This window comes from Athene noctua, chromosome 1, assembly GCF_965140245.1.
Source record: "Athene noctua chromosome 1, bAthNoc1.hap1.1, whole genome shotgun sequence".
Classification (NCBI taxonomy): domain Eukaryota; kingdom Metazoa; phylum Chordata; class Aves; order Strigiformes; family Strigidae; genus Athene; species Athene noctua.
The window spans coordinates 206,620,092-206,637,850 of NC_134037.1; the positions used below are offsets into that span (position 1 = coordinate 206,620,092).

The 17,759-nt window shown below is 40.5% G+C and overlaps 1 protein-coding gene across 9 annotated transcripts in view; it reads right to left on the bottom strand.

Moving 5' to 3' along the window:
* Positions 1-649: 649 nt before the first annotated feature.
* Positions 650-17,759, bottom strand: part of FARP1 (FERM, ARH/RhoGEF and pleckstrin domain protein 1) — a 217,218-nt gene continuing 200,108 nt past the window's right edge. For 6 of the 9 annotated variants that reach the window (XM_074911279.1, XM_074911249.1, XM_074911241.1 and 3 more), the window contains 10 exons: positions 15,266-15,503; positions 13,293-13,423; positions 10,872-10,940; positions 8,826-8,915; positions 7,621-7,703; positions 7,128-7,240; positions 6,480-6,643; positions 3,952-4,059; positions 2,716-2,867; positions 650-1,586 (listed from right to left, as the gene is read on the bottom strand). In XM_074911279.1, coding sequence (XP_074767380.1) covers positions 1,505-1,586; positions 2,716-2,867; positions 3,952-4,059; positions 6,480-6,643; positions 7,128-7,240; positions 7,621-7,703; positions 8,826-8,915; positions 10,872-10,940; positions 13,293-13,423; positions 15,266-15,503 — 1,230 coding nt within the window. In that variant the 3' untranslated portion in view covers positions 650-1,504. Of the gene's footprint in view, positions 1,587-2,715; positions 2,868-3,951; positions 4,060-4,999; positions 5,137-6,479; positions 6,644-7,127; positions 7,241-7,620; positions 7,704-8,825; positions 8,916-10,871; positions 10,941-13,292; positions 13,424-15,265; positions 15,504-17,759 lie in introns of those variants that run through there. The other 3 variants (XM_074911269.1, XM_074911260.1, XM_074911289.1) reach the window with 3 other exon arrangements.

A 17,759-nucleotide genomic window follows, 5' to 3' on the forward strand; every position in this document is an offset into this window, starting at 1 on the left:
ATGATAGTATTGTGAGGTATTTTATTCCCTTTTGTTGTGGGCAAAGATGCAAGCTCTTTTATACATCACACATAGGTTAAGCCATTAACAGAGCAAATAGCTAGATGAAGAAACGTGGGGGTAGAACTGTCTCAGCTTCATTTCCCATATCTATACTCAGGCCCCCTCTGCCTAGCGCTGTGTCTCCTCTAAGGCCTGTAATGGCGATAGATGCAATAGATGCATTTCCAGCTTGTTGAACTTCCGTTAATGGAAGTCTTACGTCACCCTCGTGATGAAGTCATTCTTAAAACATAAAGCAAAGCATCTAAGCATAGTAGACTTAGTGCTGTCAACCTTCTGAGCGGGCCAACAGCTTATGCAAAATTCAGTGTTAATGACTGTTCAAGCCACGTATATGAAATGGGCGTTTCTGCCGCTGGTTGGACACCGAGCACCGGGGCAGAGAGGGAGAGACTGAAATTCCAGCGACAAACTGAAAGTCATGCTTGGATGTGTAGCAGGCAGGATGAAAACCTGGGGCTTTGGTAGTACCTCCCACTTAGAGCAATTTAGTCAATGCTAGTTACTGGAACAGTCTAACCAAATAGCTGCGGTTCTCATAGTAGCGTACAGGTTTTCTTTCAGGCTTGTAAAACAAACAGCAGAATGTCACCACAGCCTTTAATTTCTTCTTGTACATACCATTCACAGTACATTAACAGCCCAAATAATATTGCACTGGATTATTTTAAAAATTTTTCATCTTGCAAGTAGTATTCACTTTTCAAAGCCAACAGATGAACAATTTGGTCAACTTGCACCAAGAAAATGGTTAGATAAGAATCCTATACTTTATTTATTATACCACATGGATTTGTAACCCCAAAGGGAAAGGAGAACGAGCTGTAAACTGTTTCCTTGTTAAAGATAGAAAATTAGTAATTCCTTGCTGATTAAATGTAGAAAGACTGGGAAAAAAAATGAAATCTGAAAGTTATCTCATTCCTGTTAGACTGCTTGCTGTATATATAATTATATTCTATACTGTGAAAGTCCATCTACATTTAAAAATCCAGCAGTCTACAGATTAACATGGTAAAAAAAAATAATATATTTTTATGAAAAGAGAAGAAATAGTGTTTGCCTCAGAGGAGAAAGTTTTCAGATTGTGAAGTTGGGGTTTTTTTTAGGTGCAATCTTTGAGGCAACAAAATGTCTTTTGGCATTTGGCACTAATAAGGACAATATTTTAATACTGGCACAAGCTAAAAACAGCACAGAATGACAAAATACAAGACATGGAACGAACTGCAGCCACTGGGATGATGGTAAGCTAGTCTGAACATACGGAGAACTTAAACAGTTTTGCCGAGGAATGGTAAAAGTTTCTGCAAAACCACACTTATTTTTTTTCTTTTACCAAATTTTAAGTTTTACTAAACTTGGAGGGAGAAAAGAGTTTCAAATGTCCTCTAGAAAATCAGCAGCTGCTGGACAATCAACACAGCGGCTTGTTCAGCCGTCAATAGGCGTGAGGCTCTTTATGACTCAGAGCTCGAGTGCGTGAGGCAGAGCTGGTGGCACTTCGGATCACTTCCATCCATCTGTGAGGAGGCATGAGGAGACACACAAACAAAAGAACCGTCAATTCCTCAAGGAAACATTTTTTGAAAGGTACCGTTTGCACTACTAGTTGAACACAGTTTTATTTTCAGTGCCTACGGGAGCATCTTGCTTGCTACTTTACTCCTAAGTCTATCCAAAGTCAAGAAGCTCTAGATCCCAGTGGCTGCCAAATGCATATATGAAAGGAGGTTTAGGGAGGATAAACAGGGTTGACGGGACCCAAAATTCATGAGTTTAGTAGCAATTTTACTTGTTCTGCAGAAACCAAATGTCTTTTTTACTTCTGGATGGTCCAAGTGATGAGCAGTTGAGACCAACCGCCCTGCATTGTAGAGTGAAAAGCAATTTAGCAGAAGTTCCTACTTCTCTTTCCTAGAACTGAGAAAAGGCTTTTGCATGTTTTCCTATTCTACTCATTTATTTAATCACCTCTTTCCCACAACTTGGCTTATTTATAGTTTTAGACTGACACGGCTAAATAGCTTTCGTCTGTAAGAGTGGACATGAAGATTTTTGACATGTTAATGTTTCATATGAAAGAACTAGATTAGTTCCCAGTATCAGCCACCTCAAACCACAATTTAGGAGGAGCAGTGCCTGTGTCCTGGCTCTCTGTGTATCTGAAATTCTGTGGGAGGTGTAAAAATCACATGCTGAAGTGGTATAAATATATAGTAATAACAGCTGCTTCTGTGAAAAATTAAGATTTTGTTTCAGGTGTGGATGTTCCATCCAGTGGTACTAGAGGGACTGAAGTTATTCTGAAGAGCTACTGAAAAGTCCTGTGATCTGTTTACATGCTTCCTGAAGTCTGAAGCATAGAGCTCCCTGGGCAGCCAGCCTCATCAATTTTGACTGGATAATTCCTGTACATAACACAGGCTCTGTAGTGATTACTTTCACAGATACTGCATTATCAAAACCAACTGCTTGGTTCTAGAATTACCAGGTTTAAAATTTCTTTTAGAATTTTAAAGGGTTCTTTCTCTAGTTGAGCTGAACTACTTGGCTGTATTACTGAATCCATTTACTGAACTTTGCATCTACTAACTTTGGAAGAAAGTCCTGGAATTTTACAAAATTCCCTCTCACAGAAGACTGACTTACCTTTCAAATGTGTATTCACTTTCAGCCCTGAAGTAGTACACGTGGGATTTGAAATGTAGCTTGAACACATAATCTTTGTGAATGTTTTCAGATTCCGAAGGAATGGTAAGTGAATATCCCAATAAAGGAAGGCTGGCTAAAGGATGATTGTCCTGAAAAGAAATGTTGGAAAATGCTGTGAGATCAAATGCCCTGAAGTAAAGAGAGTACAAAAGACAGAAGACAGATACACACTCATTTAAAGGTCATTTTTCCAAATTATTTCCACACGCACATGGAAAAAAAATATCAGCTTTATACAGTTGCAATGAACTTAATTGTCTGGTAGTTTCAGCTTGCCCATCTTTCTGGATCCTTCGCAGAAGGATCTGCTGCAGGCTGATCCTATCAGTATTTCCTTCTAAGAAAGTTGTCTGAAATCTTGGACTTTCACTACTTTCACACTGAGGAACATAAAGTTCCATCACTTAGCCTCAGCAGGGCACCACCTGTGTTCATGCTAGGCTTGCCAACACCTACTCCTTTAGAAATGTACCGGCCATCCTGCCGCATGCATGGCTCAAGTCCTTTTACTTAGTCAGACATGTATGAACAAGTAATTTTGTTATGCTGTGTATGTGTAGAATATCCTACAATTCTTTTTTTTTTCCTTTTTTTTTTTTTTTTTTTTTTAGTGTGGAAACTCTATTGTTAAGGATTTCTATAGCAGTGAAAGTACAACGTAGCAACTGGGATTATTTTGTACTTATGCACTGCTCTAACACAAAGATTCAGAAGTCTGGCAGATTCTAGACAGGAAACCCTACTTCTGCACTGTGATGTTTGCTCAGCTGGATTAAGCACTGGCCACTGTTCTCTTTGTTTAAGAAAATTTCTAAGTCAGTATTAAATTTTAATTGTAATAATCTCAGAATCTGTACAAGGGGAAACTTGTTTAAACTCACACCACGATTTCTGAGCAGTAGGGATATCTGTTGTACTTTTTAGGGATGGTATGCATTGTCAGTGTTCAAAGTTTCAGGAAACACGCAGGTGTTCTTCAACCGACAAGTAAACAGATTGAGAACAGTCTCTGCTCCATGTTCCAGAGATGGTAAAAGGCTGGGTAGCTGTGACCACTGCAGCTGCTTCTCTCACCTACAGCATCCCTGACCGATGTCTGCTTTTCTCTCTGCTACTCTTTTGAAAAAACAAAAGGTCTTCTCCAGCCCCCACCCCCCACGAGCAGTCTGTTACCTGGTGCGATTTATAGAAGAACATACAGAAGTTGGTGAACACCACCCAAAGCTTCTGCCACCCATTGCTGTTTTTGAATTTTCTTAGGAGATTTCCAGACAGCTGGTTCTGAAACAGATCAAAAGTAGCCAAATAAAACAGTGAAAGGTACCTGCAGTTTAATTATTGTAAGAAAAAATTATCTGCTTTTATTTGGTTGTAGTGACCTTGTATGTGACAAAGTTTTGGTTGAATGGATGTATTTTTCTTTTGCATTTTTCTACTACTAAGTAGTACTTACTTAATGTAACATTTTTTTGTTTGTAGCTGGGTACTTCCAAAAATTTCAAGCTACTACGCTTTATTTATTTTTTTTTTAATTGCAGTGGCTTTCAGTAATATATTACTAAACATCAGTCTTGTTACTCTAGTCTGTCTCTGTTCTTTTCAAATGATACTTAAATAGAATAATGGAAACAGAAAGTCTGACATGAATTTGTGATGTAAAGGAAAATTATGACATACTTTAAAATTGGAGATAGAGATTGAGCTCTCAGTACCCAGTGAGTTCACATGGTAACTTTTCAGAATTTAAAAGCAGGACTGTTAACCTTATTCTTAGCTGAATTTCAGGGTATTTTAGCAAAAAGGAGGAGGAAGCCATAGCCAAGTACAAATATTTAATGGCTGGCTGAAGATACATCTTCACTATGTGAAGAGCAGTTAAGTCCAGTATCATTGTGCCTTGCAAATGAAGGGGAGTTCTCAGTGAATTATTAATTACTTTCCATTCTTTGTTGCCTGTAAGGGCTCTCACCTGGATGAAAATAGCTGTTTACATAGTTCTCTTTATATTATGCAGAAGCTAATAACTTAAATCTGCAAAGCTTAATAGTCAGTCTGGTGGTCCTGATGTATCTACTACAAATGAAATACTTTTGAAAATGTTTTGTTTTCACCAGTCTTGGATATACATTAAGGCCTTTGCTTTAAATCATCCCATTCTCTGATATCTGGACTGCTGCCTCCTTGCCCTAAGTTACAGGCGTACTCCTTAATTTTCTGTTACCTCATTACTCTGGAGGATATCATAAAAGGACAGGCTTTGCATTCGGTACCAGCAGACATATGAAATGGAAACAGGCCGCTGATCACTGATCAGTCCAGCAGGTAGGGAAGTACAGTCACTGACAGAGAGAGGATCTTCTACCACGAGAGAGACAGAAAGGAGGGAGAGACACAAAGAAAATAAACGATAATGCTGAAGTGAGAGGCACCAACAGAATGATGTGAGCATGAGCGTAACCTGCCACGCATGGAACAGCAGTGGAGCTGAAGATGTTTTCACAGAACAACGTATGTCTCCAGGGTGTGTTTGGTCTTCACTGTTTTGTTTGTATTCATTTGAGGCATGGGGAGGAACAAAAGGAACGATGAGCACCCATCTCAGACCAAAAGATTTGCCTAACTAAATGTTTTAATTGTTAGAATTAGTCACTGGTTTAAGTTTTACATCTGTTTATAACTTTAGGGAAAAATATGAGACCTTGTTCTGTGCTGAACTATTCCTCCCTTGCAGGATATAGGGTATAAAGCGCAGAAAATCCACCTGCATGTAGACAGGCTCTACAGTCAACGTTTTCTAGTAAAGAATAATTTTCTCTGTTGCTGAAATATGACAAACTCACTTTCTGTTTAGAAACAGAGGCAGTTATGCAAACTATGAATACAGTCTGTCCTCGCATCTAGAGCAACGGTGGCCTGGTGTCTGAGGGCTGCCTCATGAGTGCAGGTTGACTCAGCTTTAAGATTCCTTTTACCATTTTCATTGAGCATAAATTTCCATTTGATGAGGACTGTGATAACATAGTCGGAGTTTCCTGGAGCCTCTCTTGGGTGAAGGAAGAACACCTGCACAGGCTTACCACCTCGTTCTAAAACCTACACTGAACTAGGAGTCTTTCATTTTAATCTTTGAAAAGTCAATGTCTGCATCTCAGTTGAGTACAGAATTAACGAATGTGTATCAAATCGGCTTAGCTGTGATCAGGGGGGAAAAAGGATTTTCATTTTGAGGTGGAAAACGCAAATAAAGAAAAAGCAGATGAGACTGAGCAATGAGACAAGGTTCCAGAAAAGATGGCTAGGTAAAGAAAGTACGTTAGTAATACACATAATTGAAACTCTGGCTGCAGCAGCTAAAGACAATATCCTTTCAGCTCAAGCAATGACTTAATGCCTCTGTAACTGAAAGCATTAAGACAGTTTGACCTGCTTTAAATTTTAAAGGGCATCAGCCTTTTTCTGGGCAGTTACTTCTATGAAAATCACTGCTCTAAGTGATTGTACAAAGGTGCACTAAGGGAGCAGGTACTTGTTTCTTGACTGATGGTTTAGACCAGCATTTGAGGATACAGGAGTCAGTTTAATAGGTGAAACTTCCCCAGGAGGAGACAATGGACTAGTGCACTTTTAAGGAGGAGCAAAAAGGAAATTGTCATTCAAGAGCAAGTCTGGAGCTGCAGTTCAGATCGTTCTGAGGCAGATACCTCCACAGCAATACTAAAGTCGATCATTGAAACACTGGTATTTCTGTGCCAGCAGACGTGCACCGTAGTGTTGCCACGGTGTGGTGACTGACGTTCGAGTGAGGTGCGGGATGCACTGAGGTCGTCCTCAGATTCCTGGTCTACAGTAGTTTCATCAGGAGACTCTATGAAATGCAGGGAAAAAGCATCTTTCTTCCTCTATGCAACAACATATATAATTGGAAAAATTAAACAAATCAATTCTGTCCACAATATCGTGAACTAATTTTAAAACACACTTTTTGAACTAATTTTGTGCAGATGTTAAGTAGGTTTTTTTTTTACGTGTTTCTGCAAGTGTTAGAATCAAAGACTAACTACTGTGCTGTTTTGGTGCTTTTAATACCTTCCAAGGACAGGCACTGCCCCAAAATCTTGTTAAATAGTTCCTGGAATCATTATGCTTAAGTCACTTCTCAACTCAGTGAAAGCTTTCTGCTAACATCAACAAGAACATTAAAATGGCACATGTATAAAAGAATATATATATAAATCAACTTCAAATGTATCAGTTTGACCCGTGGCCAGTATTTTTCACCATTTGCTTAGAAGCAATCACCAATCATACTAATGAAAGTGAATAAAACCTACTCTCTAGCATTTACTTACTATTGTCAGGTGGGCTGCTAGCCAGTAACTCTGGGGCAGGGCCGCTGCTCTTCTCTGCCAGGTCTATTGCCATCTGAACGTCCTCAGTCCATTTGTCCATTTCAGCACGGGTACTAACAATGAAAATTCAGGTTTTATTCACTTTCATACAGGCTGAAAGTAAACTCGAAGAAACAGTCACAAGTTGAGCTTACTTTTCATTTAAATAAATAAATTCAGGCACAAGATGTTAGGGTTTTTTTCCTAATAACTTAGTTTTGGTTCTGACTTGCACAATTGCCACTGTCTTCTGTCCTTTTTTTTTTTTTTTTTTTTTTTTTTTTTTTAACAAGTGACTTTCACAAAAGAATATACCTTTGAAATTGTTTAAGGAGTGAATCCAAAATAACCATTTAATCCAATAAAATGACGCCTCTCTGCTTTTCTACATGTTCCACTCTGAAAGCTGCAGAGAATCAGAGTTTACATGTGCATGCTGTCTCCACTGAATTACCTTGCAGCAACAACAATGGACTGGTGTTGACCTCGTAGTGTTAGACAATGAGGCACTCCCCATTCCTCTTCACTTTCTTCTATCTGAGAGATAAAAGCCCAAATGCAGTCAGATTGCAGGAAGTATGTATTTTGTAAGGCGAAACAGTGAACTGAACAAACTCTTAGCTCTAGGGGAAAAAAACCCTAAGAAACGTTCACAAACAACGATTTCAAGCTATATTGAGAAAAAAAATGGTGGCTTGCAAGTTGGAAAAACAGTAAGTTAGTTCTGCAATAATATCAAAAGCATGGCTTTGTCTTCTTTGTGTTAAAAAAAAAAAAAAAGAAAGAAATAGCGGTGTTTTTATCAGAAGAGTGATTCATCATATAAAAGGATACGTTAAAGGCTGGGAGTGCTCCGGACACTGCAGCATAACAGTTCTGCTGTGAACAAGTCCATGCCAAATGGACACCAATAACTGAATAGATTCCTAGAAATGCTAGATAAAACTTGAAGCCTCGCAAGTGTTTAGAGAAATTCAGTTACTGTGGTAGTGATTACCTAACTCATTTCTCAGGAAAACAGTACCGAATAGATACAAACCCTTGAAAAGTTCCAATGAAAATAATGGGAGGAATGAAAGCGTTTTGAAACTAGCAAGAATATTTTTGAAATCATAAAAGAAGGGGTAAATAGGTGCTATTGGCTTGAGTTGTCTGTTTTCCAGAAGAATTGCACAAGAGCTCCAAATGACATATTGCTGCCTGTTTCCCACTAATTTGGCTTTAAGATACAGAGCTGAAAATATTAGGAAATATTTTTTTATAGAAATTAGACTGTCGCTGCTGTTTACTTGCCTTGCACAGTGTGTCTATAAGCAATTGGTGATGAACTACTTGTAAGAATCACAGTTAAATTTATGGTTTTATAAAAATAAAGAACCCATCTCACAAGAAGTTTGCATTATGAGGAAGCCACCCCCCAAAATGCCTTTCTCCTCCCCTTCCTTTTGCTATATAATCACCTCTGCGTAGAAGGCTGCATGAACACATCCCAAACAGAACACAGCCCCATCAGGCACTGCAGAATGTAACCACAACTTCCCTGAACCAGAGAACAGCCCTTTGCTGCTGTTTCAGTCCAGCATAAATTCATCAAGCAATTAAGAAGGGACCACAAACAGTCATTTAAGCTTGAATCCCTTAAGCTCTCACAATACTTACTGTCATGCCATACAGTGGAAGATGCCCATGGACTTTAAACTGATTTGAGGCTGTCAGTCCTCTACTTGTGTACAGCAAGATGTCATTAAACTAAAAAGCAAGAATAAGCATTATTAAAATGATGGATGTATGCAGGAAAAAAAAAAAAATCAGAATGGGAAATATGGGAAATCTAGCCAGTACTGGCTGTTTATATGGCAGCCCTAATGCATGAATGCAAAATACTGGCTTCCACAATATCCCAGGACCTAGTATTGGCACCTGTTATTCTCCCAGCCTTCCTTCCTAGCTAGTCTCAGGCATGTTTCGACAATTTTCCACCGTATTATCTTCCGATGCCTTCTAATATTCCCTTTGTGATCTCTGGGTCAGAATTAACAAGCCACAAGAGCAGTGAGACCAAGCAGTACGTTTCACACTCTGCTGCACTTCGAAGCTATGGAAGGTAAGTGTGTTTTACCAATATTTTCTTCTGATTTGTGTGGGAAGATAAGCAAGCCTGAGAGAGGTGTGTCCAACTTAACTCTGACAAAGTAAGTGGCTAACTATTACTCCCCATATTCAGAAGGAAGCTGGGAGACCTGTTTTAAGGTAGACAGCTTTAGGTTAGAAATATCAAGGTGAAGAGACTGAGTATCTCAATTTGTAGAGCTTCTTGCATGTAACAGCAGTTGTCGAAAGCATGTCAAATGACTGCCTGCATTTTACTGCCACAAAATGAATGGCATATTCACTGTGCCACCTGGGTCAAAGAAAGTTTTTCTCAAACTGGATAGCTGCATCAAGGAAATCTCTGTGGTTTGAAACGAGCTCTCACCACAGGCGTCTACAATCCAGTGGCAATTATTCACAAAGCTATGTGGATCAGCCACTAGAGGGGGATTTAATTTTGCCAATGATTATACATGTATTCGGAGTCCCAGAATACTGACCTGGGATTTTACCTCCAAAAAGATTCTGGTGCTTGAGACAGACCAAAGATGACTTTGACAGCATGAGCAATTGACTTGAGAGTCTAGTCTCAACTTTTTCGTGTCTTATGCTGGTATACTATTGAGGCATCATCTAGTAACAAGCACTGTGTTATGTGAGAAAATAAGCACCATATTCATTAGGCTTCCTCTTTAGTGCATTTAAAGGCAGAGGATAGTCCTACCCAGGTAGATTTAGTTTATCTTTGGCTCATTTGAAAGATTAAATGTCAAACATCTCCTAAAACCTAGCACAAGTTTTTCTACACATCCTTTTCTACACTGGCTTCACTTTTTGCATACAACAAGCCAATGAAGTATTTACCTGCCACACTGCACTGACTCTAATGTTTTGCCCTGTAACCCTGGACTAGAAAACCTATCCACTCTGCTGGGCACCCCAGTGTCCCGGCACCAAGGGCTCAGCAGCAGTAGGAAGAGGACCCTGGGAGCAAGTCAGCTGGCCGGGAAGAAAAGGGAGGAGGAACCATCTGGTCAGCTCCTGTGGATCAGAGACTGAGTGGGATCACTGTAACCTGAAAATGCTGCCAGTGATGGTGAGAGGAAATAACCTTTCCTGGTGCAAGAGCTACAAAATGTATCTCCAGGTAAATGCAGGTCCATCAACATGCTGGGCACTCATGGGCTGAAACTGGATGGTTTATGGAGAAAATTACTTCTGTAATGTGTCCTGAGAGCATTATGTGGATTAGTGCTTGTATCACCAGGAATTACCCTTTATCTTCTTCTCTGAACACAATCACTAACCCCGGTGCCACTTTTAATTTTATGATGGCTCTGCTTTTATTTAAGGCAGTGTGCTAGGATGTATTATTTTATCATTATATTCACTGTGTCATATAAAAATAAATAGATTTATCTTTGTAAGAAGCAGTTACAAAGAGAATATTAGGTGTGGACAGAAACATACGTTCTTAACCAGCTACATAGGTGATATATTGTGTTAACCTAAATAAGGCTGTTTAAAAACATTTACTGTAATTCACAATTCAATGTCTAATAGTTGCTTATAGTTGTGTTTCATTATATAAAGAAAAACTGTCATCTTGCTTACCAGAAAGAACATCCGTTGCTGTAAACCTTTTCCAGACAACTTACTAAGACTGCCCAGTCTAATAAACTCCTGTGGGAAACAAATAAAAACCAAATATGGATCTTCTGCAAAAATGATGACAATTTTTTATTATACAAGCATGAATGTGACTACTTGGTCATAGGATTGACTGGACTATCAATCACAAAGGCTTTTTTTTTTTCTTTATGTTTATTAAATATGTTTATGTAAAACTGTTTAAAAATGTTTAGGGATGGAATTACAGGAAAAGTAGCACATCTGAAACTTTCAAAATGCTGGATTTCCTGGGTTTACTGTGAACTATACCGTAACTTACCCTTTCCAATTATCTGAAACGCATGAAAATATAATTTCACAGTCACTACCTCCAGCTTCTGCCAAAAGGTTTATATTTATTTATTACAGTCTTCCTACGGCCACTCTACTCATAATCATGCAAGTAAAATACATATAAAGCATCACAACCACCTGCAGTTTGGGAATAAACTGGCTGTATAAGATTAATCTGTTCAGAGAGATGATGTGATGTGTACAGTCCCGCCCCTTCTGCATTGCGTAAGGGCCAAGGGGTGGAAAAAGTGGCTAGAGGTGGTTGTTGCTGTATCACGGTAGGCTCATGTTACCAGAGAGGCCACTGGAAGCTGCTGTCAGCCGCCAAAGACTATTAATCATAATTACTATTTATACGGTACCACCTAATAGCCACTAGCAGGCTTAGCCCCACCACGGCAAGTGCTGTGCGAATACATGAATCAAGAGCCGTGGGTCATTGCAATCTGCAAGCACAACTGAGTTACCATGGGATGTTTTAACGTCCAACACAGGAAGCAGCTCAGCGGCATCAGAGACCCTGGTCTGGGACAATGTGAAGAGGACAGTTACCTACAGCCTCCTTTAAGACCACTGAATCACCAGCCTAACATGAGAGTTCTCCTCTGAGATGTGGAGTTCGGACACCTTTGGGTACCCCCAGCCATGGGTGACAGTGGCATTTGCCTCCCAACCTAGCCTGCACTGGGGCAGGGACTTCAGTCAGAGGCAGAAAAGCAGCCAAGGGCTGGAAGCAGCAACATCGTGGGCACGTGTCAGAGCGTGGTGGCCAATGCTTTTTGCCTTGGCAGGCAAACAATCTCTACCCGCTGTGTGCCTTTTCTTGAACTTCCTAGGACAGGAAGGCTGGCTGCTCTGTCTTTAAATAGAATAGGGTAGCAGAAACACTCAATGACAGCATTTAATTTCATGTAATAGAGATGCACGGGCTGTGGAATGTCCCGACGTGCTTGCCAAGGAAGTGAGAGCTCTGTGGATCACTGGAAGGAGGTATGAGCCATGGCGGCTGCTTGGGAGACAGGGAAAAGGCAAAGTGAGGGAGTGGGAAACAGACACAAATCTAGAAATAGGTGCTCAGCCCCATCTTCCCAGTGTCGCATCATCTTCAAACCCCTTTTTCTAAATGTTTGAATCATTACATGAACTAGACTCTAGACAGTTCAGCAAGCTGCCTCTCTGCCATGACCCCACTGTGGCATTAGACACAGACATGGCGTGGCAAGCAGACCTGGGGCTGTGGCTCTTGCTGAGCAGTAGCCTGGCCATCCTGCAGGAGCACGTCTGGGCTGGATGTATGGGCTGCAGGGAAAGTTCAAGTGCTGCTGTATTTGCAGTTCAATGCAAAACTCATCTTTTTTTTTTTTCCCTTCAAGTTTTCATGCACAGATATGTGCACCTAGAAAAGTAAAAAAGGCTACAAATACTACACTGAGGCTCATTTATTCTGAAATAAGCCCTCATTTTTAAAAAAGCATGACAAGTAAAAAAGGGGTTTTGATATTTTTATAACACAATTAATTGTTTACTTAAGGCAACACTGTCTGTCTCAAAAATTATTGCCTCATGTTACATGTAGACTAAAGAGACTGCTCATCCCCAGGGCTGTGAGTTTTAAAGCTAGGCATCATGAAAAGGCTGAAGGTCCTCCAGCACAAATGTCTTACTTTCCTTTAATCTGCCATACTCTAGCATCAAGGGTTGAAAAAAAAAAAAAAAAAAATTAAGGGCAGCAAGAAATGAGGAAACTGCTCAAGCTCTGAACTCTGTGATAAATACTACATTTTTACCACTTCTATTGTAATAGGTGTTTGGAATTGCTAACAACAGTCCAAATCTATATGTAAGATAAACCTAATAAAATCAGTAAAAAGGTAATAAAGATGATTGCCTCTTCGTGCTTTAAAGGCCGCCATTTTCTATGGTATTATTGTGCTTACATTTGATAGTTTTCAGTGACAGAAAAAGGTTTGTATAAGGAAAGGCAGTTTCACAGTTCCTCCTAATAAACATGTTTCTAAACCATACCTAATTGGAATTGTATCGGACCTTGATCACAACTCCGCTACTTACCCTTCCTGGGATCACCAGATTGTCAATGCCTATCAAGTCTTTCTTGAGTTCATGCAGCTTCTGGAAATTCTCCATCTTTATCATATTGCCATGGAGCTGAGCCACCATCTCAGAAATCTCAGCCAAAGCAGCTAGACAGATAAAACACTTATTAAAAATTTACAAGAACGTTCAAAAAGAAAGACGGCTTTTGTCTGCAGCACCCTGCTCATTAACATCACCCTTCTTATGTTACCCTTCTCCTTCACAGTGTAAAGCTACTCAGGCAGACTAAAAACTGCACAAACGCTGGACATCATCTTACGCAGTGGAGAGGGTGGAACATTGTAATGAAGAGACAGTCTATTTCAACCAAAAGTTTGCTCTATTTTAGCCACAGGAGCATTGTAGGAATACTTGGGTCAATCCAGAGCACCAGTGACTGGGTTCTCCTAGAGGACTTAATTTCCTACATCTCCAACTAATCTAGGGATCTTCTCTATGCTTGGGAAAAAAAAAAAAAAAAAAAAAAAGCATTTCTTCCCCTGCCTGCAGCATCCTGGGTCAGGTCCATATCAGGTCCATATCTGAAAACACCAGAAAACGGCAGCGTCATGTATTGTGTCACTTCAGATGGTAAACACAGTAATCTTGGGGTATGCCCTCAGACCCAGCAATGAGAACAACTAAAAGGGCTGCACTTCACCGAGTCGCATCATGGTTCTACTTCATTCTCTGTGAAGACACTACCAACAGTGACCTAAAACCTGGGAGTGATTTTCCCAAGGGAAATCTCCACTGTCCATGGGGATTTTTGCCAGGTGAAGAAGAATCAGGTGGGATACAGGAGGAAGCAGGCCCTACAAAGTCTCACTCTGCAGCCGCAGAAGCCAAATCAAGTGCAGGCTGCTGCCAATCTGCTTCCTGCATCTTGTCTCTGCTGTGCCAACAACACAGTAAGTCCACTCTGAGAACTAAGCTGAAAATCACTTCGATCTTTTCTGGGGAAGCAGCTCATGGACTGGCTCCCTGTGGCATCATGTATGTGAGCACCAACCTTGATACACCCGAGCGAGTAGTAGCTACATTTAGGCAAACATCTGTGTCACGCAGCACTTCAGCGCCACAGACCTCTGTGGCATTTCCTGTTCCTACTGGTCAAGTTCCCTCTGCATTTTGTGCATTCCCTCCTGTGGGTCTCATCGCATGGCATCTAAGGAAACTTGGCCAGCTAACTGAGCTAACACCTTACAGCCAGGAGCAGCCATGCAGAGCATTGCTCCCTGCCCTGGTCCTTCCGTGGATCTGCACTGAGTGGTAACAGTATAGATAACACAGTTATCTAAGTAGACAGCTTAGAACAGGGGTTGGGAACAGGGGTAAGAAAGGAGGAAAACAAATCATCAGAAAGAAATAGCAGGCAGTGAGTTCAGACTACAGGAGAAAAATTTCTTCACATTTGGAAAAACCAACATGTTGGCAGCTTTGAGTTTCTGAAACAAATCATTGAAATGGTAATAGAGCAAACTATATGTCTGGAAAAAAAGACAAGTAACACTTAAAGATATATATAATAACAGCAGCCACCACACTGGGTCAGGACAAGAGTTCACCTGGGCCAATATTCCAAGTTCCTAGTGGATCTCTAGGGAAAGCTAGGAACAAGACAAGCACATAGGGTATTTTCCCTGTGCTCTCTCCCAACCTCCCAACTGTTTTCAGTTCAAGCGACTTCCCAAACTGCATATAATTTCTGTGTGTTTAATAACCCCCCGCAGATCTTTCAAGTACTTATCCAGACTGTGGCATAATGTGTATACAAGAGCAACCTTAATACTACTATTTCTGGTCTTCTGAGTGCTGGATTTTGCAACTCAAATCTCTTTCAATGTGAGCTTAAAAAAAAAGATTTATTTTTTGCCTATCCACACACCTCTAATGGAGTTGGATGCCATTCTCCAGATCCAGGAATTGGTGTCTTTTCTCTTACTTACCTCTTGAATCCCTGAAGTCTATGTGGCTTGGTGGATAGTGTTTGCAAAGCCTCTCCATTATCTGCTTGTAGTGCATAAGCCTATGTAAAGGTCTGAGAAGGAAGGTATTGAGAGGCAAGTAGCAGACTTTCTGTAGCTCAAAATCCCTGCAAAAGGTCTCCAGCTTGCGAGAGTTCTTGATCCCATTCTCCAACTCAATTAAAATCTCATTGTGCTTCCACAGGTGAATTGTCAGTTGCTTACAGGCACAAAGAAAGAGCACAGGGTAGAGCTATTAGTAATCACTGTGAGACATGACTCAGCCCAAACCTATTTCAGTAAAAAAATCCAAACAAAATCACTGTACAACACAATGTCTCTGATATTAATTTGAAAAGGAGGAATGACATTACTCTTTGAAATACATTACTATTCGAAATACATGCTCCCACCCCCTCTGCATTCCCTGTAAAACAAAAGTACATGAGTAAACAAAACTAAGCCTGGTATCAGTGTGAAGTCCAAAGGCAAGATAACATGAACACAGCTCAAGCAAGTAGGTACAACAGGGAGAGAGCGATTGCAGAGCTAGGGAACAAAATGGAATTTTCTAGGAGGATGAAGGGGTTTAGTTACACTCATTCCCTTAGGTGCTTTTGGGCAACTAAGATGAAGGCAAATGGAGCTTCTGTTCCCGTTATTAACAAGAATTTGCATCTCCTGGGAATCCAGACAAATGCAAAAAATAGAGGAGTTGTCTGACAGAAATGGGTGTGGTAGAGTTCTTCATCCTTAGATTATGTCCTCTTCTCCTTAGTGCAGTCTCTAAGAGGATCCCACTGGCAGCAGGGGAGTTAGGCACTAACAAGTGAATGAAGTCTGCATGAAATACATAACTTCATTTGGGTCTCAGTATCAGAGACATTCGTGAGCCCCATTTAAAACAATTCAGCAGTACTTTTTTTGAACAATTAACGCAGGGGCTTTGTGTTTTGCAGAAGGTAAACTGGTTCTTCAGGATGCACAGAGCTTCTCTGAGCAGCCACATAAAATCTCCCAGTACCCGGTAGAATATTAACCAGTAACAAAAAGAAATTGAATGCATATGTTGAATGCACTTGAGAAGACAGTTTGTCTTAATCTAAAGCTTGTGCTTTTTGACACATTTCCAATCAAGTCCCTTTCTCCTGTGATACGTTACGTCCTTACCAGAAACACACCTTCCCAACAGTCAAGCCACTTCATACACTGCATATTCATTTTACAAGCATTTAACTCAGGCAAAGACACAGCAGACCCTCTAGACTACTACAGAGGCTGCCCATTAATTACTTGCTCTTAACTTCTTTTCTATGTTAATTAAACAAGGAGTGTCAGTTTTCAGGTCTCTTAAGAGGTCTCATGATAACCATACAGAGTTTTAACTAACTTCACTGTTTCCTGTGCAGTTCTTTAAGTCAAACTGGATTTTGCCTCTTTCCTCCACATATCTGTGCTTATCAGTGGTGGTGGATCTCAAAGCAAATGAAGAAAATGCTCTAATGGGAAAGGGAGAACGGCAAAGGTAAAAGCATGTCGACAGGTGTAAGTTACAGTGAGGACTATACACTGCATTTAGACTAGCGCCACCAAGTGCTTTAGACTTGCAGACAGTGAAGGCCAGACAATTTAATGTTGCAAGATTCCAAGAGCAGAAGCAGAAACTGTCAGAAGCTCTCTGGGATTCCAAAAACTGTGAAAAGGTGCATACTTCTGGAGAGCAAGGATGGAGGTAGAAAAGTCCCCTCTGTGATTCTTCCAACGCATCTGAACTATGTCTTGAGGGCAAAAAGCAGTTCCTGCTAAGGACCCTGCAGAAAGAGTAAGGCTGCCTTATTGGTGACAAACTGTCTGTGTTGGGGAGTGCAAATTAAGATTTCGACGTTCTCTTTTTCTGATTTGCTGTATAATCACTTGTATGTCACTTAACTTCTCTGGATCTCTCTGTCCTGAAATGTAAGCCTAGTACTAATGTCTCAGGAGAGCTGTAAAGATTAAACTGCCTTTTCCTCCAGCCAAGGACTCAAGGCTGCTCCATTCACTAACTGCAGAATGCTGAAGTGGCAATCACCAAGGAAAGATTTATCAGATAGATTCGAAAGCACTTTGAGATCCACATGCTGAAGATGCAGTGCCATGTTTTGCCAGGCACTGATGCATAGCTACGTTATAACAAGGAGACCTGCATGTTACCCAAGCATACTGTAAAGTTCCGTAGGGTTTCCGCAGGCTCCTGCACCTACCTTCCACGCTGTTTGTTCAGTAACACAGAGCATCAAAACTACTCCTCTGGCCAGACTAAGAACAGATGCAAAGTCTGCTGAACATTACACCTAGATTTCCAGTTCATACACGTATTTTTGCTTTTAGCTTTAAAGGGATCAAAGGCAATTATTCATATTTATTCAAAATCTTTCACCTAACTCGGCACCGCAGTGCACAAATGTTTCCCAAATCAATACCCATGTTATGGTCA